General features: G+C 44.3%; 1 protein-coding gene across 1 annotated transcript; it reads left to right on the forward strand.

Annotated features, from left to right (window-relative positions):
• The first annotated feature begins 299 nt into the window (after positions 1 to 299).
• On the forward strand, positions 300 to 25,539 carry LOC144504714 (ATP-binding cassette sub-family B member 10, mitochondrial-like). Its single transcript, XM_078230459.1, has 13 exons — positions 300 to 808; positions 2,897 to 3,100; positions 4,131 to 4,333; positions 8,858 to 8,992; positions 13,890 to 14,036; positions 16,207 to 16,342; positions 19,120 to 19,215; positions 20,229 to 20,438; positions 20,622 to 20,701; positions 20,839 to 21,019; positions 21,338 to 21,381; positions 22,715 to 22,749; positions 24,591 to 25,539. Exons 1-13 carry the CDS (start codon positions 478 to 480, stop codon positions 24,889 to 24,891), a joined length of 2,103 nt encoding a protein of 700 aa, XP_078086585.1. The 5' UTR covers positions 300 to 477; the 3' UTR covers positions 24,892 to 25,539.
• The last annotated feature ends 697 nt before the right edge of the window (positions 25,540 to 26,236 follow it).

A 26,236-nucleotide genomic window follows, 5' to 3' on the forward strand; every position in this document is an offset into this window, starting at 1 on the left:
GGGTCTGGGTTCAGGGGGGATTGCGGTCTGGGTTCAGTGGGGATTGCGGTCTGGGTTCAGTGGGGATTGCGGTCTGGGTTCAGTGGGGATTGCGGTCTGGGTTCAGTGGGGATTGCGGTCTGGGTTCAGTGGGGATTGCGGTCTGGGTTCAGTGGGGATTGCGGTCTGGGTTCAGTGGGGATTGCGGTCTGGGTTCAGTGGGGATTGCGGTCTGGGTTCAGTGGGGATTGCGGTCTGGGTTCAGTGGGGATTGCGGTCTGGGTTCAGTGGGGTGGAGGGTTGGGTGGTTTTCCGGCACCATTGGGGGCGGTGCAAGCTCAGCAATAAAAGCAGCGGCAGGAAGCTGCGGGGAGTTGGGGATGAGCGGAGCGGGGGAGTCGGTTGTGTCCACAGTCGGGAGGCAGAGCGAGGGCGGGCGGCGGGGCTCGGCGCCCTGAGGCCTGACTCCCGCCGGGTCTTTACTGCCGCGTCGGCCCGATGGCTTCCCGCTTGCTGCAGCTGGGCCGGGCCGGCCTGGGGAGGAGCGGCTTGCACACAGCGGCCGGGGCCTTGCTGCTGAGCCGGGGCTGCTGCTGCTGCTGCTGGGGGCGCGGGGCCCGGGCTCTTGGCGGCGGTGACCATGGCAACCGGGCCCAGGCCGCCGCGCCGCAGCGCAGGAGCAGCTCCGGGAGCGCGGGGAAGAGACGGCCCGCAGTCGGCCCCGAGCCCCGGCCACACGCTGAGCTCAGCCCCGCGGCTGCCGGGGCCGCACTGACCGACGCCAAGAGGCTGCTGACTCTGGCCTACCCGGAGAGGTGGCCGCTCTCAGGTAAGGAGCCCCCCCGGGGCCGGAGCCCGGGTGACGGTGGTCGCAGCCTCGGGATCTCCTGTCTGTTCCCGGCTCCGGCTCCGCCCGTCCGTTCCTTTCTCCAGGGTCCCGGTGAGAGATTCCGCAGCTCCGGCTCAAACCCCCCCCCCCCCAATGGATAAGGATTGGGTTGATTTTGATTTGATTTATTGTCACATGTATTAGCATACAGTGAAAAGTATTGTTTCTTGCGCGCTATACAGACAAAGCATACCGTTCATAGAGAAGGAAAGGAGAGAGTGCAGAATGTAGTGTTACAGTCAGAGCTAAGGTGTAGAGAAAGATCAACTTAATGCGAGGTAGGTCCATTCAAAAGTCTGACAGCAGCAGGGAAGAAGCTGTTCTTGAGCCAGTTGGTACGTGACCTCAGACTTTTGGATCTTTTTCCTGACGGAAGAAGGTGGAAGAGAGAATGTCCGGGTGCGTGGGATCCTTAATCATGCTGGCTGCTTTTCCCGAGGCAGCAGGAAGTGTAGACAGAGTCAATGGATAGGAGGCTGGTTTGCGTGATGGACTGGGCTACATTCATGACCTTTTATAGGTTCCTGCGGTCTTGGGCAGAACAGGAACCATACCAAGCTGTGATAATGTAGACAGCTGTACAAAACCCATTCACCAAGGTCATCCATGGCTCTGTTTGTAATACTTCCATCTCTGAGCCAGAAGGTTGGGAGTTTGTGTCTCAACCCAAGGACTTGAGCAGAAAAATCAAGGTAGTTACAGTGCTGGACAGTGCTGCACTGTCAGAGGTGCTGTCTTTGGCATGAGACGTTAAACTGAAGACTTTTGACCTATTCAACTGAATATAGAAGATCCCTTGGCAACATTCTGATGTTGAGCTGGTTATGTCCTGAGCCCTGGAGAGTATATATGTCCCTCCAATCAAAATCACAAAAATAAATGATCTGGTCATTATCACATTACTGTTTGTGGGATCTTCCTGTGTGTGAATTGGCTGCTGTGTTTCCTACTTTACAACACTGATGATGTTTGAAGTGGCTGTAAAACCCTTTGAGCCAGCCAGTTGTCAAGTAAGGTGCTATATAAATGCAAGACTTTTTCACCCCATTCTACAGAATCCCTACAATACAGAGGCCATCCGGCCCATCAAGTGTGCACCAGTTCTCCAAAAGAGCATCCCACCCAGGCCCTCCCCTCCACCGTATCCCCATAACCCCCGCGTTTACCATGGCCAATCCATCTAACCTACATATTCATAGAGTCATAGTTTACAGCATGGAAACAGGCCCTTCGGCCCAACTTGTCAATGCCGCCCCTTTATTTTTAACCCCTAAGCTAGTCCCAATTGCTCACATTTGGCCCATATCCCTCCATACCCATAGAATCCCTACAGTGCAGAAGGAGGCCACTCGGCCCATCAAGTCCGCATCGACCACAATCCCACCCCCGCAACCCCACACACCTACCCTGCCAGTCCCCCTGACACGAGGGTCAATTTAGCGTGGCCAATCCACCGAACCCGCACATCTTTCGGACCGTGGGAGGAAACCGTGTATTGTGTTGTATTGTATTGTGTACAATTCACTGGTTGTCTCATTACTTTCAAGAAAGTCAGTGAATAAAATCTCAGGTCATGTACATCATTTGCACAAACTGATTGGAAAATGCCTTGCAATATTATGGTCAGGCGCTTTATGCCAATGCTATGTTCTTTATCCCCAGCCATGCTGTCAGAAGAGATACCTTGTGAGAGGCTTTAAGCCTGTTCCTTTCCATTTATATTCATTATTCTGTGTATAGCACAAGTGACAAAAGAGCAGAATTTCTCAGTGTCTTGTATCCTTTTGGTTTTATTCACAAAATATCCAGTTCCAAAAGCTGCAAATGGAAATGTAAGAGCACTAAAAAAAATTGCTAGCATAATTCTGGTTAAGGTGTTGAATTTAGGGAGTTGGTTCCTGGTCCTTATCTGTAGCCAGTTGTCAGTAATGGATTGTCAGTTGTTCCACTTCCTTATCTTAGCAGCTCAGTCGACTTGCCCGTGTGTTGCTCTCATATCTACAGTTTTGCATTGTTTTCTTTCCCCAGCTGCTGTGGGCTTCCTGGGTGTGTCCAGCTTGGTGACTATGTCTGCGCCGTTCTTTCTGGGAAAGGTCATCGATACCATTTACATGAATCCTACAGGAGGGGACATGGCTGAGAGCCTGACCTCGCTCTGTGCCATATTGAGTGGTGTTTTTATATGTGGAGCTGCTGCCAACGCTGCTCGTGTCTACCTAATGCAGATCTCAGGTGAACAAAAGGGCAGACTGTGCCAGTATTTGGATCTTTGGCCTTGCAGATGTTTGTACGTTTGTTGTTTAGGTAAATGCAGCAGACAGTGTGTGCATAGTAAAGTTTGTCAAGCATGGAATTGCTTGTAATTTACAAGATAGGAACAGGTCATTCAGCCCATCTGGTACTAAAACACTGCAGTTGCTGAGAATCTGAAATACAAACAGGAAATGCTGGAAAAGCTCAGCAGGTCTGGCAACATCTGTGGAGAAAGAACACTGTTTTGAGTCTATATGTCTTCAGCCCTGAAGCGCAGTAGAAATGTAATGGTTTGATGCTTTTGGAGAGGGGATGGAGTAGGTGGAACGTTTAAGTGGGAAGGTGTTTAGCATCAATTAACTTTGAAAGCCACTGCAAACTAGTCAGCTTTTAACACAGAATTTCTTTAGGTTCAGGACTTGAGCTCAACCACACAGTTCCTTTTGACAACCTCTTGGGCTAGTTTAGCTGCTCTCTGCTGTAAAGTTTACAACATCAAAACACAATGGCATAACCTGTAAGTGGTAATGCTTCCACCAATGTGAAACCAATCTAGTATGTGTAAAAAGGCACAGAACAAAGTAGATAATGTAAGAGATCAAAATCTTCAAAAAAGCTGGTTGACTCAGGGTACACAGTGCTGGTTAGAAATTTTTTAAAAAGTTATTAAACAACAGAACAAAGGGAAATGACAGAAGGACAATTCAGAAACTGAATGAGACACCATGATTTTAGAACGTCTTGTAGGTGCATCTATATACAAATGCAGTTGTTTTTATTTAGCCTGTGAGAGAATAGAATGTTTGTGAAATAACACCCTGACATACAGAACTCTTCAATCTGGAAAGTACTTGCAATAAAGTCTTGTCAGAACTGGGGAATGGTGGATTTGCTCGGAGTTAACTGTCAGCTGACTGAAATGTTGCATTCAAGAAGGGACAAGAAGTTTCCCATGATTGTATCTGTAAGATTAGTCTAACATACTTTTGTGTTTGTGTATCCATTGCAGGGCAGCGGATTGTCAGATATTTGAGAGCAAGGTTATTTTCATCGATTCTGTGCCAGGAGATTGGGTTTTTTGATGAGACCAGCACAGGAGAGCTGATAAACCGACTTTCATCTGATGCTGACCTGCTTGGGCGCTCAGTAACTGAGAACCTGTCTGATGGGCTAAGAGCTATTGGCCAAGCAGCAGCTGGTGTTGGCATGATGGTACGTGAAAGATGGTGAAAGAGGTGTTGGGCAAACATTGTGTCATTTCTGCATTGGGTAACTCGGCCATTAATCTCCCTTACGTTTTAAAACTCATTTTTATGTGCATTCTATTTGAGGAATTTATTTGCTCTGAGGACAGTTGTCTTTTCCATTCTATATTAATTCCATCCAGTAGCTTGTCACACAAAAAGCAGGACAAATCCAACTCACCAATTACTACCCTGTCAATCTACTCTCAATCGTCAGTAAACTGATGGAAAAGGCCTTCAGTAGAGCTATCAGGTGGTACCTGCTCTCTGACACGCTATTTGGCTTCCACCAGGGTCACTCAACTCCTGACCTGATTACAGCCTTGATTCAAACATGGACAAAAGAACTGAACTCTAGAATTGAGATGAGAATGACTGCTCTTAACATCAAGGCAGCATTTGACCAAGTATGACATCAAGGAGCCCTAGCAATGGAAATTGGTTGGAGTCATACTTGGCACAAAAGAAGATGGTTGTGGTTGTTCAAGGTCAATTATCTCAGTTCCAGGATATCACTGCAGGAGTCCCTCTGGGTTAGTGTCCTCAGCCCAACAATCTTCAGCTGTTTCATTAATGACCTTCCTTCCACCATAAGGTCAGAAGTGGGGATGTTCACCGATGATTGCACAATGTTCAGCACCATTCGCAACTCCTCATACTGAAAGAGTCCAAATGCCGCAAGACCTGGACAATATTCAGGCTTGGGCTGATAAGTGGCAAGTAACATTCACACCACACCGGTGCCAGGCAATGACCATCTCCAACAAGGGAAAATCTAACTATCTCCCCATGACATTCAATGGCATTACCATCACTGAATCCCCCACTATCAACATCCTGAGATTACCATTGACCAGAAACTGAACTTGATTAGCCATATAAATACTGTGGCTGCAAGAAAGAGCAGCTCAGAGACTAGCAATTTCGCGACAAGTAGCTCACCTCTTGACCCTCCTAAAGCCTGTCCAGCATCTACAAGGCACAGGTCAGGAGTGTGATGGATTACTGCCTGCTCTTCACTTGCCTGGGTGAGTGCAGCTGTAACGACACTCGCAGCTCATCACCATCCAGGCCAAAGCAGCCCACTTGGTTGGTATCCTATACACAAATCTTCACTCCCTCCACTGCTGAAGCACTGGCAGCAGTGTGCACAACATGTACTGCAGGAATTCACCAAAGTTCTTCACGCACCGTCTTCCAAACCGACAACTGTTACCATTTAGAAGACAGTAAGAAGTCTCACAACACCAGGTTAAAGTCTAACAGGTTTATTTGGTAGCACAAGCCACTAGCTTTCAGAGCGCTGCTCCTTCGTCAGGTAAGTGGGATTTTGGTTCACAAAAGACAGGGCATATAAAGACACAAACTCAATTTACAAAATAATGGTTGGAATGCGAGTCTTTACAGGTAATCAAGTTTTAAAGGTACAGACAATGTGAGTGGAGAGAGGGTTAAGCACAGGTTGAAGAGATGTGTATTGTCTCCAGCCAGGACAGTTGGTGAGATTTTGCAAGCCCAGGCAAGTCATGGAGGTTACAGGTAGTGTGACATGAACCCAAGATCCCGGTTGTGGCCGTCCTCGTGTGCGGAACTTGGCTATCAGTCTCTGCTCAGTGGCTCTGCGCTGTCGTGAAGGCCGCCTTGGAGAACGCTTACCCGAAGATCAGGGGCCGAATGCCCGTGACCGCTGAAGCGTTCCCCAACAGGAAGAGAACATCCTTGCCTGGTGATTGTCGAGCGGTGTTCATTCATCCGTTGTTGTAGCGTCTGCATGGTCTCCCCAATGTACCATGCCTCGGGACACCCTTTCCTGCAGCGTATCAGGTAGACAACGTTGGCAAGTTGCAAGTGTATGTACCGTGTACCTGGTGGATGGTGTTCTCACGAGAGACGATGGCATCCATGTCGATGATCCAGCACATCTTGCAGAGGTTGCTGTGGCAGGGTTGTGTGGTGTCGTGGTCACTGTTCTCCTGAAGGCTGGGTAGTTTGCTGCGGACAATGGTCTGTTTGAGGTTGTACAGCTGTTTGAAGGCAAGAGCTGGGGGTGTGGGGAGGGCCTTGGCGAGATGTTCGGCTTCATCAATGACATGTTGAAGGCTCCGGAAAAGAGGTCTGTGCATGAAGATGCTGAAAGATGCCCTCATAAGAACAGGATATGGCGCTCGACTCATCAATCGACAGTTCTGATGCGCCACGGCGAAAAACCGCACCGACCTCCTCGGAAGACAAACACGGGACATGGTGGACAGAGTACCCATCGTCGTTCAGTACTTCCCCAGAGCAGAGAAGCTACGACATCTTCTCTGGAGCCTTCAACATGTCATTGATGAAGACGAACATCTCGCCAAGGCTATCACCACACCCCCACCTCTTGCCTTCAAACAACCACACAACCTCAGACCATTGTCCGCAGCAAACTACCCAGCCTTCAGGAGAACAGTGACCACGGCACCACACAACCCTGCCACAGCAACCTCTGCAAGACGTGCCGGATCATCGACACGGATGCCATCATCTCTCGTGAGAACACCATCCACCAGGTACACGGTACATACTCTTGCAACTTGCCAACGTTGTCTACCTGATACGCTGCAGGAAAGGATGTCCTGAGGCATGGTACATTGGGGAGACCATGCAGACGCTGCGACAACGGATGAATGAACACCACTCGACAATCACCAGGCAAGGGTGTTCTCTTCCTGTTGGGGAACACTTCAGCGGTCACGGGCATTTGGCCTTTGATCTTCAGGTAAGCGTTCTCCAAGGCGGCCTTCACGACACACGACAGCGCAGAGTCGCTGAGCAGAAACTGATAGCCAAGTTCCGCACACAGGAGGACGGCCTCAACCGGGATCCTGGGTTCATGTCACACTATCTGTAACTCCCATGACTTGCCTGGGCTTGCAAAATCTCACTAACTGTCCCGGCTGGAGACAATACACATCTCTTTAACCTGTGCTTAACCCTCTCTCCACTCACATTGTCTGTGCCGTTTAAGACTTGATTACCTGTAAAGACTCGCATTCCAACCATTATTTTGTAAATTGAGTTTGTGTCTTTATATGCCCTGTTTGTGAACTGAAATCCCACTTACCTGATGAAGGAGCAGCGCTCCGAAAACCAGTGGTTTCTGCTACAAAATAAACCTGTTGGACTTTAACCTGGTGTGAGACGTCTTACTGTATTTACCCCAGTCCAACGCCGGCATCTCCACACCATTTTAGAAGGACAAGGGAGCAGACACATGGGAATACCACCACCTGGAAGTTCTCCTCCAAACCACATATTATGATTTGAAAATATATTGACATTCCCCCATTAGTACTGGGTCTAAATCCTGGAACCCCCTCCCTAACAGCACTGTGGGTGTACCTACACCGAATGGACTGCAGCAGTTCAAGAAGGCAGCTCGCCACCACCTTTCAAGGACAGTTAGAGATGGGCAATAAATGCTGGCCTAGCCAGCAATGCCTACAGCCTGCAAATGAATTAAATCGATGTGAATGTCATTGGTTTTATAGTGTGAGGTTGTGGTTTTTGTGTACCGGTGTGACATGTTCGTGGGTCCAAAAGTTATATGTGGTAGCATGCAACAGGAGCATTCTGTGCATGTTTCTAAGCAGCTTCTGGGAAATTTAGATGCCTTGCTTGCCACTTGTATCTCTTCCCACGGCCCGGCCCAGCCAAACTCACCTGGAGATTTGGAATCCAGCTGGTGATGGTTTCATTCATACCAGCAGCCATGTCCTAAACTAATCGGATATTCTTCTGTGTGGGACATCATGGTCAAGCTTCATTCTGTTCTTGCCTGATATCCACAGCCACACTTTCCAGCAGAGATCACTGGTAATTGGGGATAGAAGATATCACTGTCTCCCTCCCCCTCGACCTCGAAGCACTGGAACAATTGCAGAACCCCAACTGTTCCCCTCACTGACATCAGCTAACTAAATACTGACCAAGACTCAAACCTCAGTACTACAGGTGCGTTTACCTGTTAAATAATCAAAGGAATTGAGTTTGTGATGTTAGGTAGAATTGATACCTTTACAGGTCCAGAACCTGTTGGGCGGAGGAGTCTGTGTTGAGTAATAGCATTGTAATTTCTGCCTGGGTTTAAACTAATCATCCAAAATAAATGCTTCAGTCCCAGATTCATGTTTCGCATTTTGGGTATTCAATAATTCACAAATTTGGTTGTCAGTTACAAGATTTAATTGTGTATTTGATATTTAAATATTCAAATGAAAAGTGTATTTGGGGGTTAGAGTAGAACTGAATTTGAATGTAAATGGTTGAAGTGCATTATCTATATTTCACTGTCCCTGACTTTCACTCATCCAACAACTCTTCACAATGTTCAGCATTTCACAGATTGTAGTTTGTGATAAATTGTCTTAACTTTATTATTTTTTACTATTTCAGAGTGTCATCAAGTGACCATAGTACTTGTTGTTAACCTCCATTCCCCCCTCCTTTATTTAAACAGTTTTACGTGTCACCTCAGTTGGCCATGTTTGTTCTGGGCATTGTTCCTCCACTTGCCGTCCTTGCAGTGTTTTATGGCAGATACATTCGCAAGCTTACTGGAGTGACCCAAGATTCACTGGCTGCTGCAACACAGGTAACGTACAACATTGCCATTCCTTGATCTGTAAGAATAGGACAGCAATATAATAGCAGGATAGACACAGGTGAGAAGGCCCTTCAGGCCTTTCATTCATCCACCTGGAAAGTCCCTCCTCTCAGCCGCCAGCAGGTTGCATAAAAGTCACCAGAGCTTTTGTCACCAGACTGGCAAAACTGGGATTGTTCCCTTTTAGAGTAGCAAAGATTAAGGGGAGATTTTATGGAAATGTTTTGGTCACAAGTACCGAGGGAGAAACTGTTTACACTGGTAGGAGTCAATAATACATTATAAAAGGCAATTGGATGAATAATTGAAATGAGGTCTTTCGGGAAGGAGCAGGGTAATTGGATAGGTCTTTTAAAGAGCTGCTGCAGATATGATGGGCTGAATGGTGACCTTCTGTCCTCTATGATTATTCTTGCTGGACACTTTGCCCATTTGGTGATCAAGCTTTACTTAAAAGAAGAATTCCTAGGTCCACATCTGAATCTAGTGGACAGAACAAATGAATAAAGAGCAGGAGAAGGCCATTCAGCCCCTCGAGCCTGCTCTGCCATTTAATAAGATCATGGCTGACCTGATAGTAACCTCAAATCTGCATCCCACCTACTTCCGATAGCCTATCACCCGCTTGCTTACTAAGAATCTATCCACTTCTGCTTTAAAAATAGTTAAAGATTCTGCTTCCACCACCTTTTCATAAGACGGTTCCAAAGACTTGGGACATTCTGAGTAAAAACATTTTGCCTCATCTCCGTCTTAAATTGGCGACCACTTGTATTTAAACAGCAACCCGTCATTCTAGATTCTCCTACAAAAGGAAACATCCACCCTATCAAGTCCCTTCCAGGATTGTATATGCTTCAATCTGATACCTGAACAGGCATCGTAGGATGGCTAGAGCACCTAGCCTTGCCAGATTCGTGCACATCCCAACAACAAATAGAAGAAAAGGACTAACTCATGCTCCACTGATGCAACAGATAATTTGCTATCTGTGTGTGTTAAACATGTTCAATGCTGCGTCTACTTCAGGATTTCTTGTACCGTGCTTGGCTGCTTCACCTCTGTGTTCACCATAGGAATGGCTACTGGTTAGGACGGGACTGATCAGCCATTCTGGCAATTCCTTGCTTTCCCCCTCTTTTGAAAGACTCACTGTATTACTAGATTGAGAAAGGGGCGTGGAAAGAGCAGGCTGAGATGTGATATGATTGTTGTTTATGGGATTGTAAATGGACTAGATAGTGGCAAGCACCAGAGGGGACAGCCTGCACTTGAAGAGAATTCATTCAAAAGTAATCTGAGGAAACAATATTTCAGTGAGCGTGAGCTCCCTCAGGAGATAGTGGGAGCAGATAATATTGATTCATCCAAATGCAAATTAAAGTTCAGAAAGTATTTAGTACACAGTTTATCAGTAATTTGCAACGTGACGTGTGGTGAGTGGTGCGCTCTTGGGAAGACCAGGTGATCTTGACCTAATTTTTTCCCAAAGCGCTGCAATGAGGGTTTTTCTGATCTAATGTTTGGAGCTGTTTGCGCTAATTGATCAGAGATTGATTTCTGTGATTCATCAACAACTCCATTATTATCCTGTAACTTTCTGGATGGAGAAGGTGGTCTGGATGGAGCGTAGTCGTTATGTCCAGAAATTCCTCTTCAGCTTACAACCTGTGTTAGCCTCCAGCTCATGCGATCCCATTGCCAGTTTTTAGACTCATGCTGATTGGGTTATGAGACTCCCAAAGCTTCTTAGCCACTCATAAATCCAAAGATTTGAAATTGTTTTGACATTGACTGGTGTGGAGGTGGCACGGGCTTTTGGTGTTGTGTTTCCAAGCTAGCTTTCAGAATACAGCTCGAGAACCAAACCCTAAGGAAATACAAAGTTGCCAGAGATCAGAGAGGAAACTTATCTTGTGGATCCAGAGGATGTTATTAAAATATTTCTGCAGTGAACTGATAAAAGAGTCACTGGTTGAAGCAATCAAGGGTTGGTCTAGGCGGGTACGTAGCAACACCGTTATCTATAACCTGCCAGTCCTTGCCAACTCTCAAACAAGGAATGGAGTCCCAAGTCTCACACTTCTACCTCCTACACTTTTGATGTTTGAAAGCACAAGCTTGCGTTGTTTAAATCTGGAAAATAAAAGCAGCTTAATAAATGGCAGTACTTCACTGATTTTTGCCATGTCAATTCTAAAGCAAATAAAAAGCTATATGAGCTTTCAGTCTCCTATGGTCACTATGTTCACGATTGAGAAACTAATCCCGTTACTGTCGTTTGATACAGAAACAATTGCTAGCAGAAATCCCAATGTCCCAGCCTTTGTGTCTTGAGGCATAACTCCCAATTGTTCTGTCTTGTTTATCAGTGAAACCCAGGTTCTGTTTAAACCACAAAATGGACGGTGCTACAAAATGAACCTCCTGGCTCAGTTTGTGTATCGTGGCCCATTTGAGAGATAAGAGTGTAGAATACTCCCAGTACCGTGTTGAGGGGAGTGACACATTGCCATCTTTCAGATGAGGTGATAAACTGAGACTCTGTGTGTCCTCTTGGAAGCATTGAAAAGGTCCCAAAACACTATTCCAAACAGAAGCAGGAAATTCACCCTAGTGACGTGGCCAAATATTTATTCCTAAATAAATATTAGTAAAAACAGATGTCTATGTCATTATCATGTTGCTATTTGTGGAATTTTGCTGTGTATAAATTGGCTGCTGCATTTCCTACATTGCAACAGCAACTCCACTTCAAAAATGCTTAATTGGCTGTAAAGCGCTTTGGGATTTCTGATCTCATGAAAGGCGCTATGTAAATGCAAGTGTTTTTCATTTGAAAAGGAAAGTGAACATTTGGCTCTGCTGTTAAAGAGAAGAGTATTATCTTCTCGCACAGTGGCTACCTTGGATTTATTAACAAAACGGGAACCCTGGTTGCCTGCTTGCTTCAGAAAAGAAATTGTGAATGCTTCTGGCCAAACTTGCCCTTTATTGACTGATGGAAATTACGGGATATAAATGGCATCACTGATGAGGGAAACCATGTTGTAATCTAGTTGCTTATTCTTGGCTTTTAATAGATGATCTGAGAGTTTTATTAGTAGCTTCCTATTGGCAATGGAAGCAGAGCTTTCCTTTGGTTTATCTTCAAAGAATCCAGGTCCCAAACAAATGTAAATTACTGGCAGCCAAGGTCCTACATTCCAATGTCAAATCTAAACCCCTTGAACATCCTTTTCTTCAAAAATACAACAGAAAATCTTCCACAACATGCGATCGCAGGGGGCAGTTTAACAATTACTGTATCACAACACTGGTATAGCTGCAAATGTCTGCAGAAATGTCAAAATTCTTCAGATCCTTGCATCACACAACTATATTTCATTAATCCAAAAGCAGTTTTGTTTTAGAAGCAGCTAAGAAAATATTCTCTTCCCCCTTGAGATGTTTTTGTTCTTGTTTCCAAAGTATATCTGCAGTAGACTGGTGGTAGAATAGAATTGCGGGCTCACCTTGATAACTTTGTTTGTCTCCTTCATTTTCCCTCCTTTCCTGAGAAAAGTGTATTGTTCCACTGTGACAAGGAGTCTAAGAACTTGAGGCCTTGACTCTGTTTCTCTCCTGGTAAATGTTGGCAGACCTTCTGAGTTTTTCCAGCGTCCTCTGTTCTTGTTTCCACTTCCGCAGAATTTTACTTGTATATCCTGCCTGGCTGGTGAGTCGGCTGTAGGGTTTGTCTTGGTTCCATTCCACTAGATTGTTAGATGCTGGAAATGGGACTCTAGGCAATGCTTCTACCCTTCCCTCGACTTGCAATTCTTTGGCCAGCTGAGCAACACTCTCCCATCACATTGGCTGAAGTTTGCTAATACTGTAGGAATTAAACCTGGGCCTTTATCAGCAAGTTTGCGGATGACAAGAAGATGGCTGGACTTGCGGATAGCGATGAGCATTGTCGGGCAATACAGCAGGATTTGGGTTGGAAAATTGGGCGGAGAGGTGGCAGATGGAATTTAATCCGGATAAATGCGAAGTGATGCATTTTGGAAGAAATAATGTAGGGAGGAGTCATACAATAAATGGCAGAGCCATCAAGAGTATAGAAACAGAGGGACCTAGGTGTGCAAGTCCACAAATCCTTGAAGGTGGCAACACAGGTGGAGAAGGTGGTGAAGAAGGCATATGGTATGCTTGCCTTTATAGGACGGGGTATAGAGTATAAAAGCTAGAGTCTGATGTTGCAGCTGTATAGAACGCTGGTTAGGCCACATTTGGAGTACTGCGTCCAGTTCTGGTCGCCGCACTACCAGAAGGACGTGGAGGCGTTAGAGAGAGTGCAGAGAAGGTTTACCAGGATGTTGCCTGGTATGGAGGGCCTTAGCTCTGAGGAGAGATTGGGTAAACTGGGGTTGTTATCCCTGGAAAGACGGAGAATGAGGGGAGATCTAATAGAGGTGTACAAGATTATGAAGGGGATAGATAGGGTGAACGGTGGGAAGCTTTTTCCCAGATCAGAAGTGACGATCACGAGGGGTCACGGGCTCAAGATGAGAAGGGCGAAGTATAACTCCGATATTAGAGGGATGTTTTTTACACAGAGAGTGGTGGGGGCCTGGAATGCGCTGCCAAATAGGGTGGTGGAGGCAGACATGCTGACATCGTTTGAGACTTACCTGGATAGTCACATGAGCAGCCTGGGAATGGAGGGATACAAACGATTGGTCTCGTTGGACCAATGAGCGGCACAGGCTTGGAGGGCCGAAGGGCCAGTTTCCTGTGCTGTACTGTTCTTTGTTCTTTGTGTTGTGTGGCTCCCAACAGGCGCATTCTGATTTTTATTTGAAATGTATAATAACGCTGATTTTCACCCACCCATTCACAGCTTGCTGAAGAGCGCATTGGGAACATAAGGACAGTCCGTGCTTTTGCCAAGGAGGACGCTGAACTGCAGACGTACACTGAGAAGATCAGCCAGGTGTTGCAGATTGCCAGGAAAGAAGCAGTGGCTCGGGCAGGATTTTATGGGGCAGTAAGTGCAATGTTCTTTGGGTTTTGTTAACCCTTTTTTAAAATGCTTTTTGTCTGATGTAGTGCACCCTGGCTGCCGATGTCCCAAAGAGTGTTAGTTCCAACATCTCCAGAACCCTTTCTCAGGATATTCCACAGGATCTTGTCCTGGGAAGTGGCAGAATAATGTTGATCTAATCCTGATCTTGGACTTTGGCAGTTGCACAGTAAAAGAACCAATTAACTAATGCAACTTAAATATATTTACAGAAGTTAAGCTTGGCAACTCCAAGTATTGTAGAAAACAGTCTGCAAATGTGCAAAACTCTGATGTAACTACCAGGAAGGACTGAAGCAACAGGTGCATTTTTCGATAAAACATTAAGGCTGTGATCTGAACTAATGCTTGGCTCCTCCTCACTGGATTTGCTTTGAAAACAAAGGCACTCGATTAGACTGTGATATCGGAGAGTGAAAATGGGTTTTAAACCTCCCGTGTGCAGTGACAATATTTAATTTAAACAAATCGCCCTAACGTATAGACATGTGTTCATTTTTATGCTGGGAAGGAAATGTACCCCATTGAATTCATTAACTGAGTAAATGGACTCGAGCTGACTGTGAGCACTGAGAGGATAGCTAACAGAATATGGATTGGAGTAGGAAGTTACAAAGAGACATTGAGTGATCAAATGGGGAAAACTGGCAATAGCAGATGAAGTTCCTACGTGACAATTTTGGACCCGAGTTAGAATGTTTTCTTGGCAACACTTTAGGAGTTTTGGAGGAATCCGAGATCTGCAAGTTCAGCTCGAAGTTGTTAAAAGCTGATGTTTTGTACCTGTGTACACTTATTCTCTCTCGACCTCTTTCAGACTTGATGTGAAGTGTTTTTATCACGCTCACACTCACTGTTCCAGTTGATCAGCTTATGAATGCTGCCCACCACTGGCGCCCCATCCCTCTCTGCTAATCCACACAGCAAGACCTGGACAATATCCAGGCTTGGGCTGACAAGCGGCAAGTAACATTCACATCATACAAGTGCCAAGCAATGGCCATCTCCAACAAGAGAGAATCTAACCATTGTTCCTGCTGTTTAATTGCGTGACCATCACTGAATCTACGACAATCAACATCCTGGGGTTACCTTTGACCAGAAACTGAACTGGACTAGTCATATAAATACTTTGGCTACTGGGTCAAAATCCTGTAACTCCCTCCCTAACAGCACTGTGGGTGTACCTTCACTCTATGGATTGTAGCGGATCAAGAAGGCAGCTCACCATCATCTTCTCAAAGGCAGTGAGGGATGTTAAATATATGCTGGCCTAACCAGTCACAGCCATATCCCGTAAATGATCTCTTAAACAATCCTTAATCACCTGAACTGATAATTTTGTAGTTGCGACTCATTAGTTGATGTGTAGAACACAGTGTATATCTGCTTTGTGGTTATTTTTGTGTGTCACTGTTATTAGTGCTGCAGTAGATTGTCTGGACTTGTGACAAGCAGAAAGTTTAGCTGGGCAGCCCTGGAAACACACCAAAGGTTCTGAAATAATCCAGCTTCAGTTCCTACCATTTGCCTTCAATAAGTTTCATTGCAAACATTTTATTGGCATGAACAGTTACTCGATCTGCGTTCCTCACCACTTGCTGTCCAAAGTATCATGTGAAGGTTTTCTGAGGTGATCAGATGGAAGGTTGTTTGCTAAAGAGAAACATTGGCCACCACTGGGCTGATGATAAAGTAAAAATAAAAGCAAAATACTGCAATGCTGAAATCTGAAACAAAAACAGAAGATGCTGGAAAATCTCAGCAAGTCTGACAGCATCTGTGGAGAGAGAATAGAGCCAATGTTCCGAGTCTAGATGACCCTTTGTCAGAGCTTCGTCAGCTGATAAAGTACCTCATTGTCTTTGAGCCACCTTAGATGCCCATTGCGCTTATGTTACACCGCTGTACAATTCTCACAGCTGCCCTCCCTCTCCAATATATCAAGATAACCTTTAATAACCCTAGGCATGATTTTAGGCTCCCAAATACTAGTCGCTCTCTGGTAACTTTGTCTAGAAACTCTTTACTTCTGCTTGAATCTGGGTGGCATAACATGGAGCCAGACTTTGGGAATTCTTGGTGGCGTTTGAGAGTGGGAATGCTAATACTGAGATTTATTTTTCTATTTCAGGCTGGTCTAACTGGAAACCTGATTGTTCTGTCTGTCCTGTACAAGGGAGGTCTGATGATGGGCAATGCCTACATGACAGTGGGAGAACTCACCTCGTTTATGATGTATGCCTTCTGGGTAGGAATAAGTATTGGAGGTAAATTTCTAGTTTTAAGAATAATGGACGCTGAAGCAAGGGATTTGTGAGTGTTTCTGACGAGATCAGCATTTCCTGCCTATCCCTAATTGCCCTCGAGTAGGTGGTGATGAGCCAGTGCCATGAACCACTGCAGTCCCTTTGGTGTAGGTACACCTACATAGCTGTTAGTGAGAGAGTTCCAGGATTTTGGCCTGGCAGTATGTTTCCAAGTCAGGGTGGTGTGTGATTTGTAGGTGGTGGTGTTGTCATGCATCTGCTGCCCTTGCCCTTCTCAGTGATGAGGTAATGGGGTGGATGGTGGAAACTCCTGTCGAAGAACTCTTGGATGCATATCAGCAGTTTATTTTAGTTGAATTATAGACTTCTGAAGGGAAGGCTATTGAAGGAGGAGTACAAATAGATTCAAGTGATGACTGCGTTTCTAGAAACGGTGAGATGGGGTTTCTGTGAGAGGCAGGACTCTGGGAACAGATGAAGATAGGAATTTTTGTCAGTGCAGTGGGAGAGTGAGGCTTGACCTTGGAGCTTGTGATTTCTGGGAATGGAATTGCTTTTGTATGGGGATGTCACGCTATTTTAAAGCAGATAGTTATTTGCCAATGGTTTATTTTTAGCGTTGTTCCGTTAGTGGGGTAGAGCTCCGTTGCTGTGTCTCAGCTGACTATACAACTGCCAGAGGTAGGAAGGCAAATAGCCTCTGAGTAAAAATAGTCTGAAACCAAATTGCTGGTGGCAGGCGGTGAGTTTGTTCTGCTATTTAACTTGAGCCAATGTTCAGTTAAAGGTTGTGCATCTGTATCAGCTTCTTGGCTGCTTGATGAAGGTTTTTTTTTGAGAAGTGGGTGTCACTGGCAAGGCCAACATTTATTGCTCACCCCCTGGTAATGATAAACCACTGTAGTCCATGTTCTTTGTTGCAGTTTGTTACAAATAGATGTCAGTATGGACTGGTTGGGCCAAATTGCCTGTTTCTGTGCTATAGGTCCAATATAATATGTAGTGTGTTCTGTTGCAGTCATGCAATGAGGGGTAAATAATTACTCCTCTATGGTGCTACTCCGTGCCTGACTGTGACTGGGTTATTTGTGAATTTAGAAGGATGAGGTATTTACTCACTTTCTATGCTTAACCAATTAAATACTGATTGCAGAGACACTAGTCTAGCGGGCTTCATTCAGTTTAAAACAAAAAGTTTAATTTTTATTCGGTTAAAAATCTACCCAGGTAAAGATATGAAAATATTCAAAAAGGCAAATGAATATATATACAAGTGCACACATGCATGCAGAATTACAAACTAAACAGTAGGTAGTTACTTTCTTAGCCAAATTAGAGTTCAGTGCTAAAAGGCTTTTTAAAAAGTTACAGTTTGAGTCCTTTGTGGCTGAAGCAGAAATGTTTCTCAATCCTGGACTTCCAGGTCACTAAATATTTATACAAAACTACAATTTCTGGAAAAAATAAAAAGCAAAATACTGCAGATGCTGGAAATTTCAAATAAAAGCAGAAAATGCTGGAAAAACTCGGGTCTGGCAGCACCTGTGGAGAGAGTAAGAGTTAATGTTTCAAATCGAATAGGACTTCTTTTTGGACTTGGAGAGCGGTAAGAAATGTGATGGGTTTTATGTTATTGAGAAACAGGAGAGGCAGGAGCAAAATAGCATGTCAAGGATCGATAGAAGGCAGGAGAGGTTGTCTATCTCTGCTGCATTTTTAATCTATAAGAGACGGGGGCTTAACTTGGGAGAGAAGAGAAGGGAGCTTGTTACTACTTTGGCAGCTTCACCAGACTGTTCCTGTTTCAGCAGCTTGCATGCTGTACAAAAGAGATTTTATTTTAAATGGTCACGTCAGTCATATGACCTCTCCCTATAATTCCCAAGGTATTTGTTTAGTTGGTGTCTGAACCGACTGTGACTTATTTCATGGCCAGGTTGATTAGATTCTGTCATGTTCCATAATCCTTTTGAAGTAGTTTTTGACATCCACAGGTATGAAATTCCATGAGATTGTCTAGACATGTCTGAATTATAATTTGTGTTGGGATTCTTCAGAAACTGCTCAACTTGCAATGCCAGTCATCAAATGACTTGTGGCAGCCATCTTAAATCAGTGTCTTTTTTGTTTTTAAAAAGACTTTTGTAAAAAGTTTGATGTATGTTTAATCAGCTGGTGTAATTGCAGATTGATATCACATCATCATGACACTTACTTTGGACTATCATGGTGGGATTTAAACACTCAGTCTCTGGATTATTGGTCCAGGCCTCTGAATTGCTAATCCAGCAACATAATCATTATTCTCTTCTACTTGGGTTCCTGGAGTTGTTTTGCCTTCTCATAGGACACTAATAGGCATGTGCAGCTAAGTGGGGAATAGATTTGTGGTTCTGAATTCATGCAATTCAATTGGACACCAGATATTCTTAAATAAGCATAATTATTTATTATCTCTTGGCTCCCACTGGCGAACTTGCTTCAGCAGGTGTGTCGGTCCTGAACGTCTTACTGCTGCCATTTCTGAGATTAGGGTACTATGCTGCTGAGAAGAGCTCTATCCAGTTTGGTGAGACCTGACAGTATCTCCCATGGGTAACTGGGCTTCCCAGTGTCAACTCTGTGCTGGAATTAGCACTGGGGACACTTTGCATTCATGGATTCTCTTGATTGCACCATAAATTGACCAATAATATTTGTTGTTGTTTACTGAGCAGTTGTAAAGGTGGAATTGTACTTGTCACGTTCAATTCTATGTTGCACTTTTTCTTTTCCAGGCTTCGGCTCTTTCTACTCTGCATTAATGAAGGGTCTTGGAGCAGGAGGACGGTTATGGGAACTGTATGAGAGGAAACCAGAGATGGCGCTGAACAGTAAGTTGCTCAGTCGTCTGAAGGGTCCATCCAAACCATCTTTGTTAAAACTTTTCTCAGGCACTGCATATAGATGGTCCATGGCGTACGCTGTTTGCTCCGCATCTGTTCTCCTGCCTCAGTCCCCAGCACTGTTGCTTATCCATGACGCCCCATGCCAATATGTCAGAGAATTTGGAGCAGGATTTATGATTGGGGTCGGTGATTCTCGTTGATGTCAGTGAGCAGGATTCTGAAACTAGTCTGATTTGTGCACAACAGTAAAATGTCAGGAACAACGGGGAGTAACAGTGCAGCCATCAGCAATCTGGTGGCAGATAAAACCTAACACTGAGCATGCAAAGTATTTCAATAGTGGTTATTGGGGGGGGGGGGACTATTCAAACAGAATAGGAGAACTTGGTGTTGGAGTAGACTCTATCCTGTCACCACTCAGACATTGAGGTCAATTCAAATGCAGCCAGTACGTTTCTGGGATTTGCAACCTTTAACATGTGAACATGTCTGTTGAGTTATTGCCAGTGCTTGGCAATAGAAGGCCAGCATGCATCAGGCCCAAGGCACAAGTTGTTTTTCCCATGTTAACATTGATTGAAGGTAAGAATACCAGCATATGTCAAAAGCAGCTCTCGGCTTTTTTTGGTGAAAGCAGGGAGTGATGATGCCCTTCCTTTTGCCAAGGATTTTGGTTATCGAGGGACTTTACTGTTGTCTAGTTCTGTTATGGAATAACCAGTTAGGACAAGGTGCTGGAGTGCAGCATTTCCAGTTCTGGGTGAGGGCACTTGTAACCCTTTGTTCATTTATTCAAATACACCTTGTATTTTTGGAAGATGAGGTAAAGGTCTGAATTAACTTCCAAAGGTAATGTGCCGGTGCACCCACCCACAGCCCCATTCGTCTGTGTAATTAAGAGGAGAATGTTCAGCTATCCAGTCAGCGATGCTAAATTTCAGGTTAAATTGAATTTGTGGCTGTAGTTTTTAAAATGCCTACTTTTGTTTTGGTTTTAGAAGGTGTGATTTTGCAGCCTGATCAGTTTCAGGGAGCCATCGAATTCCGAGGAGTCAAATTTGCTTATCCAACGCGACAGGAAGCTCCAGTGTTCAATGGGCTTGACCTGTCTATCCCAGCAGGCTCAGTGATGGCTGTAGTTGGACCCAGTGGCTCAGGAAAATCAACACTAGTATCGTTGTTACTCAGGCTTTACGATCCTGTTTCGGGTAAGTTCAGATAATCTGCAGGATTTTAAATAGCTGACAATTTTATCATGTGTCCTGGAGAGATGCTGATGGATGATTTGAGCTGGACTGTCACTGCTGTCTGCTCTGCAGTGCACTGATAGTCATACAATGATCTATGGTATGAAGCAGTAAGGATTTACCAATGCAACGTTTCTGTTTCAGGCACTATTGCTGTCGATGGCCATGATGTGCGGAGCCTCAATCCACACTGGTTACGGAAAAGCATGGGTGTGGTGAATCAGGTAAAACTAATACAAGGAATTGGTTAAAACCTGGGTATGAAGAGAGGAAGAAAATGGGACAGCAAGAATCGGGTAGAACTCCGTTTCTTTCCAAATCACTGGGCTTTATTGTTGAGGTATTTGTTTTTGGTTCCCAGGAGCCAGTTCTGTTCTCGTGCTCGATTGCAGAGAATATTGCATATGGCGCAGCCAACCCCTCTCAACTGATGATGGAAGACATCGAAAGGGTTGCCAAGATCGCCAATGCCTATGAATTTATCCGCAGCTTCCCCAAGGGCTTCCAAACAGTAGTTGGGGAGAAAGGCATCTTACTCTCAGGTGAGAACAAAGAAAATTACAGCACAGGAACAGGCCCTTCGACCTTCCAAGCCTGCACTGACCATGCTGCCCGACTGAATTAAAACCCCCTACCCTTCCGGGGACCATATCCCTCTATTCCCATCCTATTCATGTACTTGTCAAGACGCCCCTTAAAAGTCACTACCGTATCCGCTTCCACTACCTCTCCCGGCAACGAGTTACAGGTACCCACTACTCTGTGTAAAAAATCTGCCGGGTTGGTGTATCTTGCTTGCTGGGACTGCATTGGAACAATCTCCATTCTTCTGGCTAACATGTCTCCTGTCTCCTTGCCAGGTGGGCAGAAGCAGAGGGTCGCTATTGCTCGAGGTCTGCTCAAGGTGAGGTTCCAGTCCTGGATTTTGTCTTTTATTCTTTAGATAGCACCTGAAGGCCATGAAGGAGACCTCCCTGCCCTGCCCCTGCCGACCTGCAGCCCCACTCTCAGTAGGTCAGCTGACTGTATAGAAACATGGTATTCCAAAGAACACTGGATAACATTGAGAAATTCAGACTGACTTTTTGGCAGATCTTTCAGTTCAGACCTTTATAATCCTTTGAACTTGCCTTCAAACTTCTTATTCTCCTCCAATCCATGGCTGGCTTTGTTACTTCAAGTGTCTCTACCTAATTGTCAACATTGCATCTTCTTTCATGATCTGGCAGATGGTAATTGCCATGCAGTCCCAAAGGGAAATTTCACAAGCCATCACAATTTTCGATTTGTATTTTCCTACATGAAGATGCGTGCACTGAAGTCAGGAGTCAGTAATTCCAATAACATTACAAAGTTTATTCACAAAAGGAAACTGAAAACACACATGATTATACTTCCACAGTTAGAATTAGTCGTATAGAACATTTTCTCCCCAACAGATTTCTACTTGATTAGACTCAAATAAACACCAGTTTAGGCAAAAGTCCTATAGATAATTTATTAAAAACTCCAGTAATATTACAATGCACCACTGTTGCTATAGGGAAGATACATCACAAGGTTTCTCTCGCTCTCTCGCACTCCACTGTGGAGAATTTCAAATGCTTTAGAACAAAACCCTGCTTTCTGAAGACGACAGACATTCTTCTGGTTGGCTGAAGACCGTTTCACTTTGCTTCTTTCACAGCTCTGAACAAGCAAATCACGTTCTAGGATCTTGCATGGCCATTTTCCTCAACACAGCTTTCCTTAAATATGATTTTTATTTTTCACCTTTAAAGCCGCTATTTACAACATCCCTGGAGTTAACTGTCTTCAAAATATAAAAATCTTTTATGCTCTCTATTGCCCCCTCACTCTTGGGTCAAATAAAGCTTAATAACCTTTCACAAGTTTTCAAAGCTTTAGTTCCATTAGAAAGTTGACAACTGAAATCCAAACCCTTACCTATCTCCTAATGCAAATTTCAAGCCATGTCTTATTTACCTGTAGAACATCCAACTTGACATCTACTTAGTGTCTGCTTTTCACCCCTTTGAAATGTTCAACTCTGTAGGTACTCTGTCTTCTGAATAATGCCTTCAGTATAATTGAATCAGTCTCACACACAACGACACACACAGACACAAACCTGCTTCCCGGAATACCACAGCAGACCTTAAAATATGTTTTAACATTTTCTTCACATATTTGATATTGTGAGAGTTAACTGATAGTTACATTATATTCCTTTTTAGAATCCTAAAATTCTACTGCTGGATGAAGCCACCAGGTGAGAGATTGCAAGAACTTGATGGTGACAGAATTTCTATGGCAACTTCTATAACACAATTTGTAAACCCATCAATAAAGGGAATTAATTGAAATAAATAACACTTTGGAATGCCTTTCGAGTTCTAAAGGCTCTTCATAATGGGTTGATCCAAAGTTTGGAGAAGGTTTTACAGGGCATGTTGTTTTTCAGGGAAAGTTGTAAAGCTCAGTTTAACAGAGGCCAATCAACCTAACCTGCACATCTTTGGAGTGTCGGAGGAAACCGGAGCACCCGGAGGAAACACAGGGAGAACGTGCAAAGTCCATACAAACAGGGACTTGAGGCTGGAATTGAACCTGGGTCCCTGGTGCTGTGAGGCAGCAGTGCTAACCACTGTCACCGTGCCACCGACAGAAAGAAGTGTATAAAGGAGGGATTTACGATATAGTGCCAAAATGTGGAATGAGATTGCTTAAAGCTCTGTTCCTGCTGAGAGTGAAAGACTGCACAAAAAACGGGAAGAGCAGGGGGTGCAAGCTAGGATGGTGATGTTCATGAAGTTGCAGAGAGTGGAGCCAAGTTGGAATGATTATAGTGAGACAGGAATCATTGGTCAGTGAGGCCAGTGCAAGATATGGATATTGGAGTCTTGGATCAACTGCAACTGATCTATAATGGAGATTAAGAGGCTGGCTTGGAGGTCTTTGATTTGATTTATTATTGTGACATGTATTAGTATACAGTGCAAAGTATTGTTTCTTGCGTGCTATACAGACAAAGCATACCGTTCATAGAGAAGGAAACAAGAGTGCAGTATGTAGTGTTACAGTCATAGCTAGGGTGTAAAGAAAGATCAACTTAATGCAAGGTAAGTCCATTCAAAAGTCTGACAGCAGCAGGGAATATTGATCCTGGGGTCGATGAAGGTATAGGTGAGGGTTTCCGTGATGTGAGTTAGACAGAGAAAGGCTGTGCTTTGGAGGGCAGAAGCAAATTTAATTTGGTAATGGTTGCCTCCATTGAGCAACGCACTGAGACTGAAGGCTGAGACTTCAGGTTGGATCTCAGCAAGGGGCAAGCAAATGGAATGAAATTGGAACTAAACAGCTGTGCTGCTGTTAAATAATTCTGCCCACAACTTGATGCTAAAGAAGTCACCTGGCAGGGATAGTGATGGGCTACATGTATCCTTTATCTGAAACCCTTGAGGCCTTCTGTAGCTTCATCTGCCTCATGAACATTGGTTTTTGTTTCAGAAGTTTTTATTTTATTATATTTTGTTTTGTCAGCTCAGATCACAGATTTCCACGCAGAGGTTTGTGTTGACTTAGGTTCCGTTCAAAAAACATTTGGTTTTCAGATGTGCGAATAAAGGATATTTAAACTTTTTGATGTAGCATTCTCCGTGTTATTTCCCAATGAAATACTAAAGGTCACTCGCCATTCGCATCCTCGTGTAGCAATCAATCTGATTTGTTCAGTAACTGGATAAGTTGCCAGTGTTTAAATAAACACTGGATTATTTCAGTTAGTAGAATAAATTTAAGGTTTTGTGCAATGAAAGGAGCAGTTAAATGTGTTTAATGTACTCTTATTGTACTCTTGGTTTCAGATGAAGGTCGGCACAACATCGTGGGCCGAAGGGCCTGTTCTGTGCTGTAATGTTCTATGTTCTATTATGCACCCTGTCTAAAAGAATATGTTTTTGTAACTGCAGGACTTGAGTAACTTGACAGGAAGTGATTCTAAATTATAATTGTGTTAATCTTCTGAATGGTTTTAAATTTTATTTGGACCATACTAGGCAAATAATTGTTTTTGCCTCATTAATCTTGCTCTTGATTTTCTTCTCACCTCAGTGCACTGGATTCAGAGAATGAGTATTTGGTGCAGGAAGCTCTGGACCGATTGATGCAAGGGAGGACAGTGCTGATCATTGCCCACCGCCTGTCAACCATTCAGAATGCCAGTGCTGTTGCTGTCCTTGACCACGGCATGATTGTTGAGTGTGGCACCCACCTGCAACTCCTTGCAAAATCCGAAGGATTATTTCGAAAACTTGTGGACAAACAGACATTTTTACAAGACAGTCGAAAACTTGAAAGCTTAAATGTGCCTAAATTTTACCCCTCCCAAACAAGAGCCTTGGGTTCTGATTGACTGCAGAACTGATTGGCGAGTAGGTATTAAAGCTCCAATACTGCACAGTGTGTTCACCATCTCAACTGTAGCACTGAAGTGCTTGGTGAAAGGGATCAGATGTGTGCCGGTGTGCATGAGGACACTCAGTTCAACCTGGATCACAATCCATGCATCTCACAGGACCGGTTCCTCCGTGGCATTGTTGACAAGTCTTGACAAGTCTTCAGCATGAGCTCTTGAACAAGGAACGGTCTAGAGTAACTCCGAAAGAACAGGGAAGCAAACCTTTCAATGGCCAAAGTTTCTGTCCCCCACATAGTTTTAAATGCTTTTTTATATAATTTTTGGAGCTGCCTTTAAAGGACAGGAGGAGACTCTCATTTGTTAAGGAGCTTTCCCCACATGACACCAAATTCTTGTGTGACAATGAAGTAAAATATCTGGACTGGTTGGTGAACCTTGCCACTGTACAGGCTGTACATGTGCTATGAAATGTAGAACTATAGCAGAATGTGTATAATTGGTAGAGATGTTTAACTGAATCAATCGTGGATGTTTATAAATATGAATTTTAAATTGCTTCAGAAATGCTTGACCCTTTGAGATCTGTAGCATAATTTTTACAACAAAATAAAAATATGACCAATTTATAGCCCATTTTAAATTATCTGCTGCCTTGTCTGCAAATAACTTCAGTGACAGCAAAAGGACCAGCATTGGATCATATCCCAGTGATAGACTCATGATTGCACTCTCGGGCAACTGGCAAAAAATTAACAACTACCTTCTAGCACCTGCACCTGATCATCCATCTCCTGTTCTTATTGCTACATATTTTTATTGTAAGCAATCTCTTCCAGTTCAGTATAATATCTAACGGATTTCCCCCCTCAGTTCTAATGAACAGCTAAATTGACTCAAAATGTTGACTCTGCTCAGTCTCCTTTCGGAAGCTGGACCAGCTGATTTTTTCCAGCATTCTCTGTTTCCTTCTATGAACCGCTAAGATGTTGTTCAAACCTTGGAAAGTGGGAGGTAATGCATTTTGGGAGGACTAACAACGCAAGGGAATATACAATGAATTATTGGACCCTAGAAAGTACAGAAGATCAGAGGGACTTTTTGTCTGCATGTTCAGGGATCTCTGAAGGCAGCTGGATAGGTAGGTAAGGTGGTTAAGAAGGCATATGGGATACTTGCCATTATTAACCGAGGCACTGAATATAAGAGCAGGGGTCTAACGATGGAGCTGTATAAAATGCTGGTCAGGCCACAGATACAACCCTGTGTGCAATTCTGGTCGCCACAGTATAGGAAGCATGTGATTGCACTAGAGAGGATGCAGAGGAGATTCACCAGGATG

Source organism: Mustelus asterias, chromosome 15, assembly GCF_964213995.1.
Source record: "Mustelus asterias chromosome 15, sMusAst1.hap1.1, whole genome shotgun sequence".
NCBI classification, from domain to species: domain Eukaryota; kingdom Metazoa; phylum Chordata; class Chondrichthyes; order Carcharhiniformes; family Triakidae; genus Mustelus; species Mustelus asterias.

What these genes read in the sequence shown, in the direction of transcription:
- LOC144504714 (XM_078230459.1), top strand. Translation starts at nt 478, where the DNA reads ATGGCTTCCCGCTTGCTGCAGCTGGGCCGGGCCGGCCTGGGGAGGAGC. An exon ending in CACTGGCTGCTGCAACACAG is followed by an intron (nt 8,993 to 13,889) that starts GTAACGTACAAC and finishes ACCCATTCACAG; the next exon opens with CTTGCTGAAGAGCGCATTGG. An exon ending in GGGCAGGATTTTATGGGGCA is followed by an intron (nt 14,037 to 16,206) that starts GTAAGTGCAATG and finishes TTTCTATTTCAG; the next exon opens with GCTGGTCTAACTGGAAACCT.